This window comes from Schistocerca gregaria, chromosome 1 (assembly GCF_023897955.1).
Source record: "Schistocerca gregaria isolate iqSchGreg1 chromosome 1, iqSchGreg1.2, whole genome shotgun sequence".
Lineage (NCBI taxonomy): Eukaryota > Metazoa > Arthropoda > Insecta > Orthoptera > Acrididae > Schistocerca > Schistocerca gregaria.
In genome coordinates this window covers 343,836,034-343,861,466 of record NC_064920.1, presented here as the reverse complement: position 1 = coordinate 343,861,466, position 25,433 = coordinate 343,836,034, and the positions used below count along the sequence as shown (strand labels likewise).

At 44.7% G+C, this 25,433-nt stretch overlaps 1 protein-coding gene across 1 annotated transcript in view; it reads right to left on the bottom strand.

The window, feature by feature from the left end:
* LOC126344554 (tyrosine-protein kinase Dnt-like) overlaps positions 1-25,433 on the bottom strand; it is a 500,421-nt gene that overhangs the window by 32,398 nt on the left and 442,590 nt on the right. Inside the window, exon 4 of the mRNA XM_050002028.1 lies at positions 22,349-22,526. Coding sequence (XP_049857985.1) covers positions 22,349-22,526 — 178 coding nt within the window. The remainder of the gene's footprint in view (positions 1-22,348; positions 22,527-25,433) is intronic.

Below are 25,433 nucleotides of genomic sequence, written 5' to 3'. Positions count from 1 at the left end.
CGACATTGCTGCTCGCATTGGTCGAGATCCAATGCCTGTTTGCAGAATATGGAATCGGTGGGTTCAGGAGGGTAATACAGAACGTCGTGCTGGATCCCAACGGCATCGCATCACTAGCAGTCGAGCTGACAGGCATCTTATGCGCATGGCTGTAACGGGTCAAGCAGGCACGTCTCGATACCTGAGTCAACAGACAACAATCATCTGCACGAACAGTTCGACGACGTTTGCAGCAGCATGGACTATCAGCTCGGAGACCATGGGGTTACCCTTGACGCTGCATCACAGACAGGAGCACCTGCGACCGTGTACTCAACGACGAACCTGGGTGCAAGAGTGACAAAACGTCATTTTTTCGGATGAATCCAGGTTCTGTTTACACCATCCTGATGGTCGCATCCGTGTTCGGCGACACCGCGGTGAACGCACATAGGAAGCGTGTATTCGTCATCGCCAATACTGGCTTATCACCCGACGTGATGGTATGGGGTGCCATTAGTTACACGTCTGGGTTACCTCTTGTTCGCACTGACAGTAATTTGAAAGGTGGACGTTACATTTGAGATGTGTTACGACCCGTGGCTCTACCCTTCATTCGATCCCTGTGAAACCCTACATTTCAGCAGCATAATGCACGACCACATGTTGAAGGTCCTGTACGGGCCTTTCTGGATACAGACAATGTTCGACTGCTGCCCTGGCCAGCACATTCTCCAGACCTAACACCACCTGAAATCGTCTGGTCAATGTTGGCCGAGCAACTGGCTCGTCATAATACGCCAGTCACTATTCTTGATGAACTGTGGTATCGTGTTGAAGCTGCATGGGCAGCTGTACCTGTACACGCCATCCAAGCTCTGTTTGGCTCAATGCCCAGGCGTATCAAGGCCGTTATTACGGCCAGAGGTGGTTGTTCTGGGTACTGATTTCTCAGGATCTATGCACCCAAATTGCGTGAAAATGTTATCACATGTCAGTTCTAGTATAATATATTTGTCCAATGAATACCCGTTTATCACCTGCATTTCTTCTTGGTGTAGCAATTTTAATGGCCAGTAGTGTATTTTGACTTCGACCAGATAATGAATCGTAACCAAAGATGTGAAACGTGCCTTATTCTGTCTTCCCTTTCGAGTATCATCAGAATGAACAGAATAATAGGCGCCGGAAAAGAAATTTCGCTCGGCTCAGTCTTCGGACAGTGGTTCGGTTTGTGTGTGCAACTGCAGAGTACGACCTGAAGAGCAGGTCAGAGGAAGGAGGGCACGTAAAGGTTAAACGTGAGGCATCTGGGCTGCTGGACGCCGTCCAACGGAGACTGCTTTACGCGAGGGAGCAGGCGCTGCTAAGTGCGCCCCACGCTGCCCTGCCACGTTTCAGGTGCGGCGCGCGCGCTGGCCGCTACAGAGGCCGAGAGTGTGCCAGAGCAACGCCACATGTCACTGAGACCTAACACGAGCAGCGTGGTTTCCGGATTCACACTGAATCAAGCAGTCGTCATTGAAACGCTGCATTCGAATAGGCTACCAGCTCGGTTCCAATGTTAAGTTCGCCTTACCCACTTAAGTTCTCTCTTTCTCTCTCTCGGTGCTTTGGCGAAACTGAATTTTCAACTTGTGGGGTAATCACCACAGGGATCGACACTGAGTTCACTCACACTCACATAAATGATCTGCCATCATGTGTTGTTGTAGTCTTCAATCCAGACACTGGCTTGACGCAGCTCTTCATGCTACTCCATCATGAGCAAGGTTCTTCATCTTTCAGTACCTACTGCAATCTACATCCTTCTGAATCTATTTAGTGTATTCATCTCTTGGTCTCCCTCTGTGATTTGTAACCTCCACGCTGCTATCCAATAAGGTGATTCCTTGATGCCTCAGAATATGCTCTACCAATCGATCCCTTCTTCTAGTCAAGTTGTGCCTCAAATTTCTGTTCAGTTCTATTCAATACCTCCTCATTAGGTATGTGATCTCCCATCTAATCTTCAGCATTCTTCTGTAGCACCACATTTCGAAAGCTTCTATTCTTTTCTTGTCTAAACTATTTATCGTCCATGTTTCACTTACATACATGGCTACACTCCATACAAATACTTTCGGAAACGACTTCCTGACACTTAAATTAATACTCGATGTTAACAAATTTCTCTTCTTCGGAAATGCTTTCCTTGCCATTGCCAGTCTACATTTTATATCCTCTCTGCTTCGACCATCATAAAAAAATGGTTCAAATAAATGGCTCTGAGCAATACGGGACTTAACATCTATGGTCATCAGTCCCCTAGAACTTAGAACTACTTAAACCTAACTAACCTAAGGACATCACACAACACCCAGTCATCACGAGGCAGAGAAAATCCCTGACCCCGCCGGGAATCGAACCCAGGAACCCTGGCGCGCGATCAGTTATTTTGCTCCCCAAATAGCAATACTCATTTACTACTTTAAGCGTCTCATTTCCTAATCTAATTCCCTCAGCATCACCCGATTTAATTCCACTACATTCCATTACTCTCGTTTTGCTTTTCTTGATGTTCATCTTATATCCTCCTTTCAAGACACTGACCATCCCGTTCAGCTGCTCTTCCAGGTCCTTTGCTGTATCTGACAGAATTACGATGTCATCGGCGAACCTCAAAGTTTTTATTTCTTCTCCATGAATTTTAATTTCGACTCCAAATTTTTCTTTTGTTTCTTTTATTGCTAGCTTAATATACACATTCAATAACATCGAGGAGAGGCTACCTTTCTGCTTTCCCTTCTTTGCTTAGAACTGGGTTTCCATTTGAGCTCTTGATATTCATGCAAGTAGTTCTCTTTTCTCCAAAGGTCTCTTTAATTTTTCTGTAGGCAGGACCTATCTTACCCCTAGTGACATAAGCCTCTACATCCTTACATTTTCCCTAGCCATCTCTGTTTAGCTTTGACAGACGAAATATATATTCGAGAAATAGAAATAACTCTCTTTTCCGACTTGAAAACGTAAATATTATTTCCTTGGAAATTGATCGCCGCTTTTCTGCAAACATACAGTCACTAAACTCAGATAAAAAACAAAACGTCTAATTCAGAAGTACTAAGTGCCTGACCACAAATTTAGAAGTAATAAGAAGTTAAAGCTCCGTCCGCTGGCATTGCTAGGCAATTAACTACCAACCGACCACCATGCTAGCTATAATACTGGTGTGTAAAACTTCAAGCCTAGTTTACACGACGGCACTAGGTTGCAGGCAACTGCGCTACTGGCCACTGCCCATGCGCGTTGCGCGTTTGCGAAAAATCGTCGGTGCAACTGAACACTTTTGGCGTGTTCCAACTTTGGCGACAGTAGTTGCATGACTTTCGAGGTTATGTGTGTTCGTAGAGTGTAGACAAACTGAAATATGCAGTGAGGAACGGAGAATAATGTTCGCTTGTTAGATATCTATGCTTTGCGTAGGTGTTTGTGGCATTTCAGTGATGCCGATTACAAAAATAAGCAATTTTTTCCTGCTCCTGAGACCTTCACGTGCGGTCAGAACACAGAAAGTTTGACAATATCTGAGCTGCAGCACAACATTTATTGAATTAGAAGCGCATATAGAACTGAATTGTGAAAAATACAAGCAAATGTAATTCTAGCTGTGGAAATGCTCTCGTCTACAAGACTAAAATCCCATCGTTCGAGTTTGCCGACTCTTTTTCTTAAGGAATATTCTTGACAGGAGGTAAGGCTATACAAATCAAGAAGCTGCCATCTTTATTCAATATTCATCTATCTAAAACGTCGCAGCAGTGCTCCCCATTCACATATGTTTGAATTTTGAAATATTGACACTGTACAGATCTATCTTCAAGAGATTAGTCTGCAAACCAGCCGGACGATGTGGCCGAGCGATTCTAGGCGCTTCAGTCTGGAACTGCGCTACCGCTACGGTTGCAGGTTCGAATCCTGCCTCGGGCATGGATGTGTGTGATGTCCTTAGGTTAGTTAGGTAAAAGTAGTTCTAAGTTCTAGGGGACTGGTGACCTCAGAATTTAAGTCCCATAGTGGTGAGAGCCATTTGAACCATTCTGCAAACCATTATCTTCTTAATGCGGCCTGTTCGTATAATTACTGCTGTTAATGTTAATTATTATTACTGTTAATTTTAACAATTAATGGCGTTAATGAAAAAGTGTCATCACCCACTAAATCCGCATCTTATAGCATGCCGAGTGTTCTCGATTGTAAAATATTCAATGTGATATAAAATTTCAGTTCTGCATTACAGTATCTTAATTCCTTATTCCAAAATTAACTATATTTAGAATATACGTGAACAGTTCTGATGACAGTCTAAGATAATTAAAAGAACTTCTTGGATCTTCCATTACAAATTAATTCAGCAAGAATGCTGATGAATCGAGCTGACGTCTTTTCTTCATTTAGTCACGAATCGAAACTCGTTTCTTATTTTTTTACTATGCAGCGATTCCACGAATCAAGCTTTAACTTCATCACAACTCGTGCGACGCACAGCTGCCAAAACTTTCATTTCAGACACGACTCAGGAACCCACAAAACGACGAAACTGAAATGTATACTGGTTTCGCCGTGTCGACAGTCAAATACGAAACCAACCGGGACATAGTTCTTAATATGATGTATGATCACCACTGGTGACAGTTCATGCTGTCCAACGTCTCCCATGTTGGCCACAAGGTCGGTATGGAGTTCTTGAGATAGGGCGCTCCATTCCTTAACCAGATCGGTTGGCAACTGTGGATGGTCTTTGGTGCATATACACTTAAGTGTCCCGAACGCATACCACATGTGCTCGATGGAATTTAAGTCAGTGAATGGGCGAGCCAGTCCATTCGCCAAATATCCTCTCGTTCCAAGAGATGCGGTCACAGTTCGATGCGGTCGCGCATTCATGCCTAAAAACAATGTCAGGACCGAAAGACCGCTGAACAAGACGCACATAAGGAAGGAACACAATGTCAAAAAAACAATGACCGGCTAGTGTACCTTGTTCAAAGATTTGGAGCTCAGTACGCCCTTGCAACATTATGCCTCCCCACACCTTAACGCCTGGACTACGAAAGCAATTATGTTTGACAATAGTTGGCATACCCTCATATGGCGAGAGCAGGGAACACACAATGGACCCACCAACATAGTCGAATATGATGGTTTTGATGCTGCTTGTGTTATGGTTTGGAGAGTTATAGTGTCGTGTTGGCGTACTGACCACCCAATTCTTCAACAAGGTACTCATTCCCTAAGTGCGTCTTTTGAGGGGTGCATTCGGCCTCAACATCCATTTTTATGGATAGCAATGCGCAACTCCATTGAAAATCGCACGTGGAGGATGGAGGAACTCTTAGAAATGAGAAGATACGAGGGCTATTCGAAAAGTAAGGAACGATAGGTCGCGAAATGGAAACCACAGTGAAAATCAAAACTGTTTTATTTGCAACAGTTAGCTACAACTTCCAGATACTTATCTCCTTAGTCGCCGGTCCGACTTAGACGTTTGTCGTAGCGTTGTGCCAACTTTCCAATACCCTCGTTATAGAATGCACCCGCCAGTGCTTTCCGCCAATTCTCTACGATGGCCTACAGCTCGTTGTCTGTGCCGAAATGTCTCCATAGCTAGCGGTTCATGTGAGCAGAGATGAAACTCAGAAGTAGACAATTACGAGCTGTATTGTGGGTAATCAAACGTTTTCAACTGAAAACGATGCAGGAGCATCTTCACTGCCCCTGCAGAATGCGGCTGAGAATTCTCGTCCTGGATACCGAGCAGCATACATAGCAAACGTCCGTTGGGCATTTTGATCACAATAGCCATACACCAACACAATATCGACCTTTCCGCAATTGGTAAACGGTCAATTTTAACACGGGTAATGTATCACGAAGCAAATACCGTCCGCACTGGCGGAATGTTACGCGATACCATGTACTTACACGTTTGTGGCTATCACAAAGCGAAAAAAGTGGTCCAACTAAAATATTGATATTTCTTTATGTACTACACGAATATGTGATAAAAATGTGCGTTCCTATTTTAAAAAACGCAGTTGATATCCGTTTGACCTATGGCAGCGCCATCTAGCGTGCCAACCATAGCACCATCTGGTTTCCCCCTTCAAGCTAGACGAGTTTCGTTATTTGTAGTTTTTTCGTTTGATGCTTATTTCGTGAGATATTGGGCCCGAAAAATGTTAAACATGTGGCCATGTTTTTCACTGAGGGATAAAGCACTGGCACGGTAGGTCTGGGACATCCAGCGTATCATACTACTCACTGACCTTTCTACATGAAATGTCAAGAAGAATAATTGTTAGTCCTGTCGGTGCAGTAGAGGGGAGATGTTCTCACGAATTCCAGAGGAGCCACCAAAAAAATCACAGAACGTCACATACACGTGTCAGGAAGCTACGCCGCTACACGGCTGCTGTGAACGTAGCATCCACGTGGAATGTCAATGAGGGCATCTCATACAAGACAGGGCTGCGCGCTGCCGAGGATGTTCCGTGACTCCGCTGAGGATACACAGAAATCTCACTTGGTGGTATGACGAATATAATCGCGTGTTGTGAAACATGAAACAGACATCTCCACCGAATTTATAGTACAGGACGTTTGTCAGTTAAGAGACTACATTGAAACTTACCATGGCAAACTATAGATCTTGAGGTTGTTTTTTTTTGTGTGTGCTTCGCAGACAAATTCTGACGAATAACGTACGTGTGGCAGACAATCCATGTAGAGCTGAGATATGATGTCGGGGGTAGTGGGAAGCTGAATGTGAAATTCAAGTAACGTCGTGTGTAAAAACTATCTACGGAGCTGCCTCCATCGGGCAGTGTCACTGATGCCAAGAGATCAGAAAGATCAGTTCGGAGAACGGATGCTATGACGACTTCCTATAGTGGATTCTTACCAGCGCCTTACTTAAGGGTCGCATGACAATGTCTAACGGTTCATACAGTCAGAATCATTCTGAATAGAGAGATATCCTTTACGAATTGGACAGAACTTTACACCTACGATTTATTGTTCGCTGGAGTTGTTTGCGCTGGTCTGATATACTGTTGGAATTTTTTATCAGTCTGCTGTGGTCAGATTGGGCAGTGTTTCACATTTGAGTTCTTAGTTTTTTTCTTCCGACAGACGTAGTTGTCATTATACGTAATTATCTTTACTGGGCCAGTAACAATCTGGATATTTATGTTGAAGACGGAAGGTGGTAGTTTAATGCGGCTTGTCGGTGACTTCCGTTGGTGGTCCTTTCCTATGCATGTCTAAAAGGTATCTAAAGATACTGAAGATACTGCAAAATCGTGTATGTCCAGTAATTGCTTAGTGGGGTCACACTGCGCAGTTTACTTCATAACGTACGGTGCACTCGCACACTTCTCAAATGAAGTTCGTAAGTTGTTATACAAAAGTTTCCAAGGACTATGGGTTGCGGTATCTGGTCTCTCAAACGAATGTCCGAAGTGCAGTGCAAACCAACCATCATTTGACTTTTTCGCTTCGAGATAGGAAAATGAAGAGGAATTACTTGAAAAAAAAAATGAAGAAAATTCTACATCAGGATAGGTGCATTATATAAAGCAGTCTGCATCCTTTTCCATCAAAACTTTTATACGGCTTTCGGTTCATTATAGTAGTTTACAGTTACTTATTATTAATAAAGTGAAAAATCCTTAATATGATTTCGCGATAATAAAGGAATTTACGAATAATAAATACCGTTTAGATGGCTTAAGTATATCTTTCATTATGTTGTTTCACGTAAGTTTCGGCTCATGTCATCTTCAAACCCAAACTTGAAAGTGTCTGAAATATAGTTCTGTCCCAATACACGGTAAATGCTACGTCGAACCAAAGAACCTGTTATCGGTGCGAAACGGCAGTTTCGCCAAGGTTTATTTGCTTCACTGGCACGCAAATTTAAGACTGCTTCACCACGTCTGCAGACACCTCCACCTGTTTCGGAACCTAAATACAGAATGGTTGGCTAAACTGAAATAGCCAGTAGAGTTTATTTGGAGTATGAACTGTTTCTCCCAAGTATGTCGGCTGGTCTTCTTTCGCCGACGAAGTCGACATTTAACTCTGACGTCAATGGCCTCATTGAAAAAAGCAGTTCCCACGAAGTTAGTTCTAAATGATGTCATTAATTGACAGATGATGCACTTACTCCACAGAGGGAAGAGAGAACTTTATAAACTTCACCTGCTAAATACTGCATACTCCCTCTTCGCCACGACTCCTCCATCTCTCTCTCTCTCTCTCTCTCTCTCTCTCTCTCTCTCTCTCTCTCTCTCTCTATGCCTTCCCCTACTTTGCACTTGTTCGCTACCTTGTCATCATCTTTGAACCCTGCCCCCTTTCTGCTTCATCACAACCCACATCTCATTTAAGATCAAAACATAATACGACATGCTTAAAGTCATTCTTTGAAATATGTACTGTTAATGACTGGAAATATTACATAATAACAGTTCAAGTTCCACTAGACATTTGAGATTAATTATAACATATCGGTGGCTATGATTTCTCGGCGGTACAAGCACACTGTTGATATCTCAGTATTTCAGTGAGTGAACAAAAACATGGAAACAAAAAAAGGAACACATTACCACTCCTCCATGCGTATTGAATCTGTATACTGAGCAAGCAATAAAGGAAACAAAAGAAAACTTCGGAGTAGGTATTAAAATCCATGGAGAAGAAATAAAAACTTTGAGGTTCGCCGATGACATTGTAATTCTATCAGGCACAACAAAGGACCTGGAAGTGCAGTTGAACGGAAAGGACAGTGTCTTGAAAGGAGAATACAAGATGAATATCAACAAAAGCAAAACGAAGATAATGGAATGTAGTTGAATTAAATCCGGCGATGTTGAGGGAATTAGATTAGGAAATGAGACACTTAAAGTAGTTAAGGAGTTTTGCTATTTAGGGAGCAAAATAACTGATGATGGTCGAAGTAGATAGGATATAATATATAGACTAGCAATGGCAAGGAAAGCGTATCTGAAGAAGAGAAATTTGTTAACATCGAGTATAGATTTAAGTGTCAGGAAGTCGTTTCTGAAAGTATTTGTATGGAGTGTAGCCGTGTATGGAAGTGAAACATGGACGATAAATAGTTTGGACAAGAAGAGAATAGCTTTCGAAATGTGGTGCTAGAGAAGAATGCTGAAGATTAGATGGGTAGATCACATAACTAATGGGGAGGTATTGAATAGAATTGGGGAGAAGAGGAGTTTGTGGCACAACTTGACTAAACGAAAGGATCGATTGGTAGGACATGTTCTGAGGCATCAAGGGATGACCAATTTAGTATTGGAGGGCACCGTGGAGGGCAAAAATCGTAGAGGGAGACCAAGTGATGAATACACTAAGCAGATTCAGAAGGATGTAGGTTGGGGTAGGTGCTGGGAGATGAAGAAACTTTCACAGGATAGAGTAGCATGGAGAGCTGCATCAAACCAGTCTCTGGACTGAAGACCACAACAACATGCATAATGTAGTACAGGAAACCCATTGGAATTCAAAACAGATTCGTCATCTCAGAAGGGATAAATACAGATCCTGTATGGTTTTCAAGCGAATCTTACACCAACCTTCCTGCAAAATGATGACAAGTTCAGGCAACAATGGTGCAGGTGGACAGCGATCAAGCATCTTCTCTCCAAAGTAGACCACAAATGTTCGAAGTACTGAGCTCTGGTGACTGGGGGGGGGAGGGGGGGGGGGAGGTTGCAAAAATTCATTCTTGTGTCCATAAAACCAGTAAAATTTACTTTCTTCCATTGTTCCATAGTCTAGGATTTATACCTTTGGCACCATGTATTCCTGCTACAAGCATCTGCACCAGTGGTAAGTGGTTTTCGAATTCTAGCTCGCCCTGCAATTTCCCGCTTATAGAGCTTCCTTCGAGTTGTTTTTGTGTTGACTGGGTTCGCGAGTGCGACAATCACTTCTGCAGCAACTTTTGCAGCTGCCGTCCTCTTATTTTTCGTCACAATCCTCTTCAATGACGCCTGTCACGATCACTCAATGCACGCTTTCGTCCGCGTTGTGACTTAACGGATGATGCTTTCCGCTTTCCCTGTAAGCGGTGTGTATACCCGATACGGTGTCCCTTGAAACACCAAACAATTCGGCAACCTTGGTTGCGGAAGCACCCACCACATGGGCACCAACAATTATCCCAAGTTCGCATTCATATAGGTTCGACACAAAGCATTCACAACTACACGAAACACTGTTCCGACTGCAGCTGACACCTGCAAGATACTGAGGACACTGCACAGGTGCCGTTCGTGTTCAAACACAGCTGCAGACTTATTTAGCATCTGCATTTATGTTGAACCGTGAATTTCTCGCGGTGTTTCCCTATTTTTGCCCAACGCCTGAAACTTCACATACCTAAGTCCATTGCTGGCGATAAATCTTTGTCTCAGGCCTACATGAAATACGCAACCAAAGATATATTCTGCATAATCGCTCCCTATGTCGTTCGGTCTCTCCGCTGATAACTGAGTTACATTCTTTCTCATGCCTCTGACTCTCTGGCCGCAGACTCGACAGACTCCGTCACACTAGGGATGACGGTTATCGCTGGAAAAAAAAAAATGGTTTCCAGTTATATCGTTTTTTTTTCACGCCTATTAAACCTGACTGTTAAAACCGGTTTCTGAAACAATCGATTTTCGATTTTTTGTTCCAATTATTTCCTGTAATAAACGTAGAAATCGAACAAAGATTGAAAACTCTCTCAGTTTCCAGATAACATAGAATCAGAATATTAGATGAAATAGGCAAACAAAAGAAAACTCTGCCCGTCCATCGTTCTTCTCGAAAGTGTTAAGTGATTGAATACTACAAAACATCACCAGTATTCCATTACTAATTCCAATTTTTTGAAACGCTACTCGAAAACCACATTTTAATCGGGCATCTTGCCACTATTTCGGCATTACGAGTAGTCAGTGCTAAAGAGTAAAAATTTTGAGTCAAGAACCCTGTTTTAAGCGTTCATTTGACCGTTTTCAGGGACTGCAAGCAGATGAAGGCATATTATGTAGACACAGGCACGAGATCGGCTATTTTCTATTTTTCTTGCTTACTATGAATGAATTGTCACGTCTTCAATTTATTACTGTTACCAAAATTTTCTTCCTCTTTCATTATTTCATAGAAATAGCAGACAAATCTCTAATCGTTTAAAGCAAACGAAGTACTGTACGTCATTACTACGTCACTTCGCAAAGAATTTTTAACATGTTGCAGCCCTGTCAGCAACTGTGATAAATTAATACGTCAAAGATCCGCCTCAGTTGCGAAAAGTTGCTGGTCTTTACCCAGGTTTCAGCTAGAGTAATCTAGGCTTCTTCAGAAGCATAAAATAAACTAATACATGCCAGAATAAGGCACGGTCAAACATAGAAAGCTAAAGTACCGTGGTACCATGTCAAGTTACGTTACTTAGCTGAGGAACAGCCCCGGCCCCACTTCATGGAAAGCGGTCGGTTAGCCGCGGACGCTGCGTTGGAACTCACTCACTTCGCTAACATATTTTCAGTCTAGGACTGGTGCCATTCTGCAATAAAGCGGACATGCAGCGACGACAGCAGGAAACTACCCAGGTAGTGTAAGTCTTGCACAGTGCACGTTCGCGGGAACCTTCAGCCACGACACTTGGCAACAGCGGAATTACTACCTCAGCAACGTTGCACCAATGCTTATGCCATGTGTTTGTTAATCATTTCTGTCGGCACTGTTATTAAAATAGCACTGATCGCTTTTCCTACTTTCTATAATAACGCAATATTACAAACCAATGCAAATTTTACGAATAAAAGTTACTACATTTTCTAAAAAAGGTTTATTTAGAAACGAAAAATTTTAGCAGTGCTGGTATGACTAATGGATACTCGCCTATTAGTAGAAAATAAAAAACGCCTAGAGAAGTACCGAAAAACACCGGTTATTCAGAACTAAAATACCGGTGTCAGATTTAACCGACCGGTTTTTCCTATACGTACTCCGCACTGTTCACTCAGTGCCTACCGCCCGCATCAGCCGTTCTCTAGTTCAAAGAGTACCAACAGCGTAAGAGAGTCTACACTTCCCTGGCTGTGGTATGGGCTAAGACTACGAACTCCAGGCGCTGGGGCATCCCATGGGACCCTTATTGGAGAGCCTACAGCAGAGCGAAGAGGTGCTAGAGGTGACAGCCTACGCGGATAACCTCCTCCTGTTGCTTGGCGGCCGTAGCCGCGAAGATATTGAGCCAAACATAGAAAGGGCTATGGAAAAACTACAACTATGGCGCCGAAATAAAAAAATGACAATTCCACCAAATAAGTCAGCATATTTCTTACTAAAAGGGCAACTTGTAAGGAACCCAACAGTGAGAACTGAGGGCTCGCCAGTTCTTCGGAGACGAGGGGCGCGCTACTTGGGAGTCATCATTGATGAAAGGTGGAACTTTGCAAATCACATCGAAACCGTAACCCAAAGAGCCTTAGAATGCCATGACACATGGCAACAGCTAAATTAGTGTCTCAGCAATGTTGTACCAATGCTAGTGCCAAGTGTAACTCAATAACATCACTTCCATTGGTCATTAAAGATTCCATCTTCGCCTCATTTAATAAAATTATACCACAGCAGCATATTAACATCAATTGTGTGTTATGGCTGGGGAGTCTGGGCGCACAGGCTCACGAGGGTGGTATCCGCCATGACAGTGAGGAGAGTGCAAAGGAACATGATATTAAGGTCAGGTGGGACAGGACGTGGGGCCCTGTTGGTAATAATGGGGCTCTGCCCTGTTGACATTAAAATCAGAAGCAGGCACCATGGTTTGGACTAAGAATGGGGTAGCTGGAAGAACAGGGGATATTCTTGGCGCTCGGGCTGGGGATAAGAATGCGATTAGGAGACGAGGTGAAGAGCTATGGCAGGAGTCGTGAGCAGCCGATGACACTGGCCGAAGAACATTCCATCTTCTACCAGACGTGAAAGAACGGTTAGGCATGAGATACTTTGAGCCAACCTGGGGACTGTTCCATTTCCTCACTGGTCATGAGCCCTACCCGACATATCTATGTCGGTTTGGGAGGAGGACTACGCCTTTGTGTGACTGTGGTGCATCCGAGGGTAGTCGCAACCATGGGGTTTACGAGTGCCCCCTTTAAAATGATGGCCGGCCGATGTGGCCGAGCGGTTCTAGGAGCTTCATTCTGGAACCGCGCGACCGCTACGGTCGCATGTTCAAATCCTGCCTCGGGCAAGGATGTGTGTGATGTCCTTAGGTTAGTTAGGTTTAAGTACTTCTAAGTTCTAGGGGACTGATGACCTCAGCAGTTAAGTCCCATAGTGCTCAGAGCCATTTGAACCATTTTTTAAAATGATGTAGCAGCCGCGCTACGGCTTCAACTACCAAACAACAACCCGTACACACTACTGAGACGAAAGGATACATTTTGAACATGAAACAACCTAGCGAACGAGGTATCATGAAACGTTCTATCGGAATATCTGAGGAACAATCGTGATTAGTAACAAATAACCAAATGTGTCCCAGTATCCAAATCCCGTACCGCCTTTGTGTGGATAGGTCTACTATCATTACAGTTGGAATCCGCCACGTGCAGGACTATGGAGAGTGGGGTGCAACAATACTGAACCAAGACAAGCACCGAAACTGACGTAGGCTAGATACTTAGTAAGTAGAACTTAGAATAAGGAAACAAAAAATAGGAACCTGCACTGATATTCAGGTTATCTTTGGCCTGCCTAGTGGAAAGGGCACGCTGATCGAGATTAGCTCGGTGGGCAAGGACGCGCAGTAGGTTATACACTTGACTGACACACCTGTGACGCTGCAGGTAGTATAAAGGTTTAGTCTCTAAGCACACCATTAGAATAAGACGAGTAATATTAATAGAAAACAAATTGCTCATTGTAACACTACTGTAGCTCACTTGTAACCTTGTAAATTTGCTGCTAACAATGAGATTTTCACTCTGCAGCGGAGTATGCGCTGATATTAAACTTCCTGGCAGATTAAAACTGTGTGCCGGACCGATACTCGAAATCGGGACCTTTGCCTTTCGCGGACAAGTGCACTACCATCTGAGCTACCCAAGCACCACTCACGCCCCGTACTCGCAGCTTTTGGAAGGTGGGAGACGAGGTACTGGTAGAAGTAAAGCTGTGAGGACGGAGCGTGAGTCGTGCTTGGGTAGCTCAGTTGGTAGAGCACTTGCCCGCGAAAGGCTAAGGTCCCGAGATCGAGTCTCGGTCCGGCACACAGTTTTAATCTACCAGGAAGTTTCAACTGCTAACAATATTGTAACAATTAAGGACCCAAAAATTACGTGAGGTGGTGGGTTGTGTATGTATAACACACTCCTGGAAATTGAAATAAGAACACCGTGAATTCATTGTCCCAGGAAGGGGAAACTTTATTGACACATTCCTGGGGTCAGATACATCACATGATCACACTGACAGAACCACAGGCACATAGACACAGGCAACAGAGCATGCACAATGTCGGCACTAGTACAGTGTATATCCACCTTTCGCAGCAATGCAGGCTGCTATTCTCCCATGGGAGACGATCGTAGAGATGCTGAATGTAGTCCTGTGGAACGGCTTGCCATGCCATTTCCACCTGGCGCCTCAGTTGGACCAGCGTTCGTGTTGGACGTGCAGACCGCGTGAGACGACGCTTCATCCAGTCCCAAACATGCTCAATGGGGGACGGATCCGGAGATCTTGCTGGCCAGGGTAGTTGACTTACACCTTCTAGAGTACGTTGGGTGCCACGGGATACATGCGGACGTGCATTGTCCTGTTGGAACAGCAAGTTCCCTTGCCGGTCTAAGAATGGTAGAACGATTGGTTCGATGACGGTTTGGATATACCGTGCACTATTCAGTGTCCCCTCGACGATCACCAGAGGTGTACGGCCAGTGTAGGAGATCGCTCCCCACACCATGATGCCGGGTGTTGGCCCTATGTGCCTCGGTCGTATGCAGTCCTGATTGTGGCGCTCACCTGCACGGCGCCAAACACGCATACGACCATCATTGGCACCAAGGCAGAAGCGACTCTCATCGCTGAAGACGACACGTCTCCATTCGTACCTCCATTCACGCCTGTCGCGACACCACTGGAAGCGGGCTGCACGATGTTGGGGCGTGAGCGGAAGACGGCCTAACGGTGTGTGGGACCGTAGCCCAGCTTCATGGAGACGGTTGCGAATGGTCCTCGCCGATACCCCAGGAGTAACAGTGTCCCTAATTTTCTGGGAAGTGGCGGTGCGGTCCCCTACGGCACTGCGTAGGATCCTACGGTCTTGGCGTGCATCCGTGCGTCGCTGCGGTCCGGTCCCAGGTCGACGGGCACTTGCACCTTCCGCCGACCACTGGCGACAACATCGATGTACTGTGGAGACCTCACGCCCCACGTGTTGAGCAATTCGGCGGTACGTCCACCCGGCCTCCCGCATGCCCACTATACGCCCTCGCTCAAAGTCCGTCAACTGCACATACGGTTCACGTCCACGCTGCGATGGAGCTCCGTATGCCACGGCAAACTGGCTGACACTGACGGCGGCGGTGCACAAATGCTGCGCAGCTAGCGCCATTCGACGGCCAACACCGCGGTTCCTGGTGTGTCCGCTGTGCCGTGCGTGTGATCATTGCTTGTACAGCCCCCTCGCAGTGTCCGGAGCAAGTATGGTGGGTCTGACACACCGGTGTCAATGTGTTCTTTTTTCAGTTTCCAGGAGTGTATAAAGATCAAGAATAAAGAATTAAAAATACAACTCCAGATGTTGCGGCCAAACAAATGAGGAATTCGTGAATCATCCATCCGAATTTATGACTCAGATAAATCGTTTTCATTACCAATGACGCCAGTGAGCAGCATAGACACGGACAGTGTGTCAGTCTTCTGATACAGACACTCTGCCACTGTAGATGTTGCAACATACGTCACCTACGTGCTGATTAACGTCAGGTCGTGGATATAATAATGCGACTCAGAAGTACAGGTCTACGTACTGTACGGCTATCCCACTGTTTTTCTAGTGTTGGACACAGCCGGTATAATGCCTGTATAATGCACCAGCGAAGGATCCGCTGTGTGCGCCTGCTGCATCGGCATCAGCGCCACCGCACCTCGGATCCCTGCACGGTCGCCAGACACAGCTGGGCGCCGTGTGTTGTGCCCTGCCCGCCCACGCGTCTTCTTTCTCGCTTTGTGAGCGCACCGTTTATTACCTCCTGTCCGCCACAGCCAGCGCCAGTCGAACGTGACGGGCGCAACGTGCAGTTTGATAAAAACAAATAACACACTCCGGTCGGAACAGCGACGCCGAGGCAGGGGTGTGCCTGTTCGCTAACCAGCATAACAGTTGCTAGCGAAACAAAAATTACACTGGTCAAATGCTCTCGGGCAGCGATACACTGAACGGCTATACATCAGTCAGCCTGGTGCAGTATTCGCTGTACTCTGCACGGTATTTGCTATCTGGACTTCGTAATGAATTATTTCCTCCAGTCGTCAGGATCTTAAGCAGCTTCGGTATCAGAGACAGGTAAATTCAACGAGGAGCTTTGCGTACTAAGTTCATCGAGGTTTTTCCCGTTTTTAAAACAACAAGAAGTGAGACTTTGATTTGGAGTATAATAGCTCAACAGATACAAATTAAATTGTAATTTTACGATGGAAGGGTGGATGAACTTACGTTTTGTTTGTGTGTTTGCGATGGGGTTGGAGTACTTTTATGGAATGAGGAGGTAGTGGTCTGGTTAATAGTGACCTGCCTGCTAGAGCCAGGGACAGTGTCCTGGCCGGACCAAATCGTTGAGACAAGTGGTCAACAATAATCAATTAGCTAGCAATGTCAATAGCATCATCACCACCTGAACATCTAGGGATCAGGCTCAGAGCCAACTCCTTGAGACAAAGCCGCCAAAAATAATCAACTAGCCAGAAATATCAACAGCATCATCATCATCTCAACTTCTAGGGATTAGGCTAACTGCCTGGTCCCTCTTCAAAGATTATTGTTGAGCCCATCTCATTTTGGGTCTACCAGAGCTTTTACTTTCTCTTGGGCTACATCTCAATCGTTACTTCACCAAAGTTTCTTTCCCATTCTGCAAACATGTTCTTTTCATATGTTCTATATTTATCTATTGTGTCGCTTATCCCATTAACATTCAGTTCTTATCTAATTTGTTCATTCCTAACGCTATCGTCGCGTATGGAAGATCAGACTGGGTAAGATCATGTTGAAACTCACTAACTCTGAGCAGTTGTGTACCATGTATGTATGGCTAATTGATATTTCGATTTTTTACTCTGTTATGAGTAACAAAACAAAAAATGCCTGTTAAAACCGAAACCCAAGACGTGCTGAAAAATACCGGGTATTTAGAACTAAAATGTAAATACCGGGTATTTAGAACTCAAATGTCGGTATCAGTTTTAACCGATCGGTTTTTTCTGTACCTTCTCCACACTGTTCCCTCAAACAGTGCCTATCACCCACGCTACCCGTTGTGCAGTTAAAAGAGAACCAACAGCGGAAGAAAGTCTACGCCACCCTGACCGATAAATAGACGTTCTGTATGGTTTTCAAGGCAAGCTTGTGCCATTCTTTCTACAAAATACTGGGAAGTTTGGATAACGATGATGGAGGTGGATGCTGATCACACATCCTTCTCTCCAAAGTTGACTACAAAAGCTCAGTAATACTGAGATCTAGGGACTGTGATGGCAAGCGGAGATGCGACAGTTCATCCTCAAGATCACAAAACCAGTCCTGCACGATGCGAGGTGTGTGAATAGGGAGCCTCTCGACTTGGAAACTTGGCATCACTATTCGGGAACAAACACTGTAACATACGATGGACCTGATAAGCCAAAATGGTCACATAATCGTTGGCAGTAATGCGACCCTGCAGAGTAACCATAGAAACCATGTAATACTATGACATGGCTGCCCAAATCAGCTCCGAAACTTCGCCCTGTTTCATTCTTGGGACGTAAACTGGCCAGAAGTTGAAAAAGTGTAGAACAAGACTCGCCCGACCAAATGAGTTTCTTCCATTGATACACAGTCTAGGTTTTATGGCTTCGGCACCATATTTCTCAGTTAGAGGTATTTGTATCGCCGATGAATAGTTTTGGAATTCAAGCTCGCTCTGTAATTCCCTACTTATGGAACTCCCATGATCTTGGTTTGGAGCTGACAGGGCTCGCGAGTGAGACATTCAGTTCTGCAATGACTTTTGCAGCGGTCGTCCTCGTATTTTTCGTCACACTCACAATCCTGTTCAAGGATCGTCTGTCACGATCACTCAACACACACTTTCGTCCGCATTGTGACCTAGTGGACGATGTTTTTCTTCTGTCCCTGTAAGCGATGCCTCTTAAAACACCAAACGAGCTTGGTTACGAAGCACCCACCATACAACCACCAACAATTTTCCCACGTTCCTGTTCAGTTAACTTTGACATATTGCACTTACAACCACACAGAACATTGTTCCGAACACAACTGACACATGCAACGTTCAAATGGTTCAAATGGCTCTGAGCACTATGGGACTTAACATCGATGGTCATCAGTACCCTAGAAATTATAACGACTTAAACCTAACTAACCTAAGGACATCACACAATCCCAGCCATCACGAGGCAGAGAAAATCCTGAACCCCGCCGGGAATCGAACCCGGGAACCCGGGCGTGGGAAGCGAGAACGCTACCGCACGACCACGAGATGCGGGCACACATGCAACGTAATGAGGGAATTGCACAGGCGCCGTTAGTGGTCAAATACCATAGTACAATCTGCAGACTTCGCTAGTATCTGCATTTACGTTCCAGCATGAATTTTGGGGATGTTTCCATATTTCTGTCCAATCCCTCTACACACAGACTCTCTGATATCCGTTGGACGTTTTCCCCCAACAGCTCCCTTCTTTCCTATATTGTCTGCCACAGCATGTCTTAGGACGTGTGCTCCGGCTTCTACTTCCTGCTGGTAAGAGAGTTCCTTGCATTTCTTATTTTGCTTAGCTGCTTTGTTTTTGAGACATTTCTGGCTCTGAGCACTATGGGACTTAACATCTGTGGTCATCAGTCCCCTAGAACTTAGAACTACTTAAACGTAACTAACCTAAGGACCTCACAACATCCATGCCCGAGGCAGGATTCGAACCTGCGACCGTAGCAGTCACACGGTTCCGGACTGAAGCGCCTAGTGCCGCACGGCCACACCGGCCGGCTGAGACATTTGCGTTACACATTTCAACTGCCTCATGTTTCTTCCTCCCAGTACACTCTTCACGTTCATACAATGTTTAGTTCCAGATTCTCAATTTCAGAACAGTGGGACGAACAACTACATTAGCGACGTAATATTTCTATAAACGGAATATTCTTTACTTCTGGGACAGACAATTCGACAGCACGCTTGTTGTCACTTATTTTGAAAGTAACGCCATTGAACTACGGAGATCAGAGAATCGGTCTGGTAGGAGTTTTAAGACTACCCGTAGCGATCTCGAAACTTGTGACAACTGAATAAGATAATTACCGATATGACAGCCACGAACAAACTGTAATGAAGCAATTAGTTTGAGGATAGGAAAAATTGTACATTGCACGTATTTCGTGGCAGTTTGAGCTTTACAGAGTTCGGGTTTCCTTTCAGCTTCCTGGGAGCTCTAACTTCGGCCAGAAAGCACATTGTGCTTCAGAGGTGAGAAATTTCTGGAAAATCTTACTAAAACGACGCCCGTGCAGATACACGGTCCAGTAACAGACGGCAGGTGGCAGCACCAGCAGTGGAGGGTATATAAAGCGCGTCTGGGGGATGCGGAAAACAGTGCAGCCGTTGTGGTAATGCAGAAACGGAGCGATTTACCTGACGTGCAAAGGGACATGATCGTTGGCTTTCGCGCTAAGAGTGAGAGCGTTTCCGAAGGCCTAAGTTTGTAAACTGTTTCCCTGCCGCCCTGGTTAAAGAATACCGTGCATGGAAAAATGGCGCTATCCTAAAAACTGCCGCCGAGGAAACCGTGGCGCATCACAGGCCATAGCTGACAGGGGTAAAGCACGGCTGCGGAGATGTGTACGGGCGAATATCAGTGCAACTGTTGAGCAACAGACCCCCCCGCCCCCAGGCGAACTAATGGGCCACCAAGAGAGTGTCCCTAATGTCCGTCCAGCGGACGTTGCTGTATGCGTCTGAAACACGCATCCGCGCTGACTGCCGTTCGTAGGCGACAAAGACTGGAATTTTGACGATAATACCGCAGCTGGACGTCTATTGAGTGGCGATAGGTGTCCTCTTCAGGTGAATCACGTTTTATGCTCCATCGGACAGACTGCCGTTGGCGTGTATGGCCCTTCAGCAATCGTCGGAAAGGTCGTTGCAGGAAGAGGGAGCTTTATATTCTGGGGAATGTTTCCGTGGTATTCCCTGGGGCCCGCCGGTGTGGCCGAGCGGTTCTAGGCGCTTCAGTCTGGAAGCGCGACGCTACGGTCGCAGGTTCGAATCCTGCCTCGGGCATGGATGTGTGTGATCTCCTTAGGTTAGTTAGGTTGAAGGAGTTCTAAGTTCTAGGGGACTGATGACCTCATACGCTAAGTCTCATAGTGCTCAGAGCCATTTGAACCATTCCCTGGGTGATATATTTCTGAAAGACCCAATGGATCAACACAAGAATGCATCTATCCCTTGGGACCATATCATCCCCTACATGCAGTTTCTTTCTTCCTCGGTACGGTAGCATCTACCAGCAAGACACTGCGACATGTCACACAGTTCGCAGACTCCGTGCGTGGATCGAAGGTCGCCAGAATGTGACAATATTGAAACACTCGCGAGATGCGCATGCGATGTAGTTTAGGTGATTTTTGTAGGCCAATTACAGATAATTAAGAGACAAAGGAATTACTGCGAGTGGGCACTGATTTAAATCAATGGAGAACGTTGAGAACTTTTAGCGGATCGGGTTTATTAGGCCGGCCGGAGTGGCCGTGCGGTTCTAGGCGCTACAATCTGGAGCCGAGCGACCGCTCCGGTCGCAGGTTCGAATCCTGCCTGGGGCATCGATGTTTGTGATGTTCTTAGGTTAGTTAAGTTTAATTATTTCTAAGTTCTAGGCGACTGATGACCTCATAAGTTAAGTCGCATAGTGCTCAGAGCCATTTGAACCATTTGTATGGTATAATTCTTTTGTTGTTGTCGAATTGTCACTTAGATGTAACTCATAAGTAGGTTTCTGGAAATTAAATTTTGAATGTTATATGTTGATTGCTGGGGTGGCAGTTTTTATGTTGGTTGCTAGAGTGGCAGTTTTTCCACAGCAGCTATGTAAATACTTGTGTATAATACTTATACAAAGTTGACATTTACTACCTTTCCTGCGTGTTACAGTTTTGATTGTACACAAGTTAACTTTGAAATGGTTCATGCTCTAATTTTTATATAAAGTAAAATGGTACTAAGGGTTAATTGTACATATTTTGGCAATTTCCATGTTTTCTCACCACGATGTCTCAGGTTAAAAGTACACACTCATTTAATTTGTGAAAATATTTACACTGAAGTTGCTGTATTGTACTTTTACTGAAATGTTGTATGCCTATGTTCCATGAGTTACTTTGTAACATATACAAGTGCATGTTAGATGTAGATGTTACCAGTATTTTACTACATGCTTTTCTTATTTCTTTTTAAACACATCATCTGGTAAGAACTTACTAAAAAGTTGAAACTAGTGATGATACTATTTGTGTGACCCAGACTGGAAAGAAACAATAAAAGAATTTTACGTAGAAGATGGTTACTGTGCCACCTTCAAGATTATGACTAATTTTTGTTTGTCTTATTGTTTCTCTCAGACTTTGCTCAGTTTGTGGTGTGTGACTGATACCTGCCTCCCCCCCCCCCCCCCCATCCGCACTGGAGACGACGTTGATCATCCTCGCCTTAGTTAATCAGAGATAGTTCTTGAGTTGATAGACCACAAGCGTCTTGTTAAAAACATTGTGAACAGTTATCGTTTACACTATGTAGACTGAATAGTATAGGTGGAAGACTGCATGCTTGTCTTATAGCATTTCAAAATCCGTGCACTTGGTTCTTGCTATACCGTTCTTATTTTTCCCCACTACTTCCTGTACCTGTTATGTAGTACCGCTTAATATACTTTTATCCATATTTCAGTCAAAGGAGAAGTCATGTCAGACGCAGAAGAGGCTCTTATGCGACGACAGCACACTGTTAAGGGCGGTACTCACTGCAGGATGTGACCGTGCCGGCGCGCTTTGGAGGTCCTGAGGTAGCAGCCGGCGACGGCGAGCAGCACGATGACGATGAGTGCGCATGCGCAGCCCAGCGCCACGTAGAACACCAGCGTCGGCGTCGCCTCCGACACGGCGGCGGCCGCGTCCACCACCACCGACGGCTGCTGGCTCTCTGCACACACACCACACGCGACTCTCACTCGCCTGCTCAGTCACCTCTTCCCTAATGCCTTTAGCATCCACAACATGTTGAACACTAAACATCCCTCTCTCTCTCTGTCTCCCCCCCCCCTCTCTCTCTCTTCTCTATAGGCTAGGTGTAGTGATACGACGTCACCAGAAAGCTAGATGTCTGTAAATGGGACCATAACTGCAGGAAACCGTCCCTCAGTGGATAAGGGCCAAGGGTCATACACACGAGGGTTGTCCGTAAAATAAAGTTCCCGTGGCGCTACAGTCCTGAAAAGCGCTGTTACGTGGATCCGGCGATTCTGTACTGTACCTTGGTTCCCCCACTCCAGATTCCCCCCTAACGATCTGCCTGTTTTGAACTATAGTGCTACTGACAACATGACTCGTGCATATGACGTTATATATATATATTTGACGATGCTGGTGCTGATTTTACATTTAACATTTGACGATGCCACTATTGCTGCAGTACATTAGGACTTTGATTTTATAAAACAGATGATGGTCATTACAGACCCAAACAGGTAACCTGTTAACAAAAAGTTTGTGACCATAGACGTAAATTAAAGGAAACCTAAAAGTTTTTATTTTAACTTTAGTTCCACTTCCAGTAAAGTCGTTGATTTCCTTTACTATTTGCAGAATGTACCATCACAGTCCCCTAATTCCCCGCGTCTTAACACTAGGGAACGCGTACGCCTCATAGCTGTGTTTGTTGTGATCATCCTCGTTCAGGCATCGTCCTGAATGCGCAAGTGACATCATGGTACCAGTTGTCTACAGAGATCCTCAGCTCCTGACAGCGTCACTTGCTGAAGGAACTGGCTCACGATACTGGACACTAACAGCTGTAAATGAGTTTGTTATATGCACCTGAAAGTAAACGACGAAGGTGAAGCAGAGGGGGTCCAAAATGCAGACTCTCGAGAGCAAGGAAAGCGTTCCTGAAAAAGAGGAATTTGTTAACATCGAATATAAATTTAAGTATTAGGAAGTTTTATACGAAGGTATCCATCTGGAGCCGCCGGACGATAAACAGTTCCGACATGAAGACAATAGAAGATTTCGACTTTGGGGTTATGTACAGACGTCGGGTAGGTCGGATAACTAATGAATAGGTACTGAATCGCATGACGGAGAAAAGAAATGTACTGCTCCCTTTAATCAGGCTTCAGTTACAGTAAGCGGGTATTAGTGGAGAAAGGTCGCAGTGGTTGGGAAAGGATGAAGAGGCTCGCGCAGGATAGATTAGCAAGGAGACCAGTCCTCAGACTGAAACGCCCAAAACTTCAACAACACAAAAATTACATTAGAAGCAAATCAGTACAACATTATCCGGTAACTTTTCGTTACTAAACATACACTGAGGTAAAAAGCCGTGTGACTAGGGCCTCCCGTCAGGTAGACCGTTTGCCGGGTGCAAGTCTTGCGTGTCGAATACAGTCATAGAATACCCCCAAGCATCGCGTCGGACCTTCTTTTGCCGGGTGCAGTGCAGCAACTCAACGTATCGTGGACTCAAAGGGCATTGGAAGTCCCCTGCAGAAATATCGAGACATGCGGCTTCTATAGCGAAAGTGTTCCCGGTGCAGAATTTTGTGCAAGAGCTGACCTTCCGATTATGTCGCATAAATGTTCATTGGTTTTCATGTCAGTCGATCTGCGTGGCCAAATCACTCGCTCGAATTGTCTATTACTAAATCTCCTAACAGACCGTATATGGGAATTTCATTCTCCCAGCATGTTCTACAACTATAAAAGACTTACCCGATCCCTCTCACCTCTCTTCAGTCCCAGTGTACGATCTTACTCTGCCAAGAAGTTTAAATAAGCGCATACTCCGCTTCAAAGGAAAAATTCATACATGTGCAGCAATTCTTATGGTTCAATCTGAAAATGGCTCGACGAATCACAGCCTAAATACCGTAAGAGGAGACTAAACGGCTTGGTAGCATTCCCAAAACTTCTTGGACGAATAAACAACAATTATTAATTACATCTTATAAAAAACGTATTCGAATAATCTCAAACCGGATTTACCACCTTCCATGAGTATCATTGCATGCTTAGTGACTGTTGAACTGAGTCGAGTGTGGAACTATTGTATTACATGAGGTGAAACGAATCGGTAATTCGTGCAAACACCTCAGGACTTGTAGCAACAGGAGTAATGTGGGTGGCAATAGATGTAACAATGAATAAAGAAATAGGATTACGGATAGGCTACTATACAGTCTGAAAAACGTGATCTTTTATACCGCCAAGAGCTGCTTGTAAGTATTCTGTATTGAGAAACCAGTTTCGCTCCAAGGACCATCATCAGATTCGTAAAACATTTATATCATACTAGGATATATAAAATGAGTGACGCTAAAAGAGTAAAATCCATGAATTCGTCACTATTGTCAAATGGTAATATAAACCACATCGTCATCATAAAAATGTGCCAAACAGTGCACTGATTCATGTTATACAAACAGTCAGCATTAACGTTAAAGAGACATTCTACGTATTGATACAGACGAATTCATGGATTTTATTATTTGAAGCAACTGATTGTCAGGATGTACAAAATTCACAAGTTTTGCACAGCTTCCAACACGAAGTTGTGACTGCAATTAGATTCATTGAAGAGGAGCCTGCCGGAGGTAAAAGAGTCACTTGCTGGTTCAGTATGAGCCGGTATAAATGAAATTCAATAAGTAACTGCAAACACAGTAGACACACATAGTTGTGACGTTCCGTCAAAATGTCCGTTCGTTATCTCTGGCAACTCGTTGCACAAAATTTTGAGCACCAAAGCACACAGGCAATGACGTACAGGCTCATATTGGACCCTTTACTTGGAATGTGGTGTAAGTCCGTCGTGCGCCGCTAACATGATTGA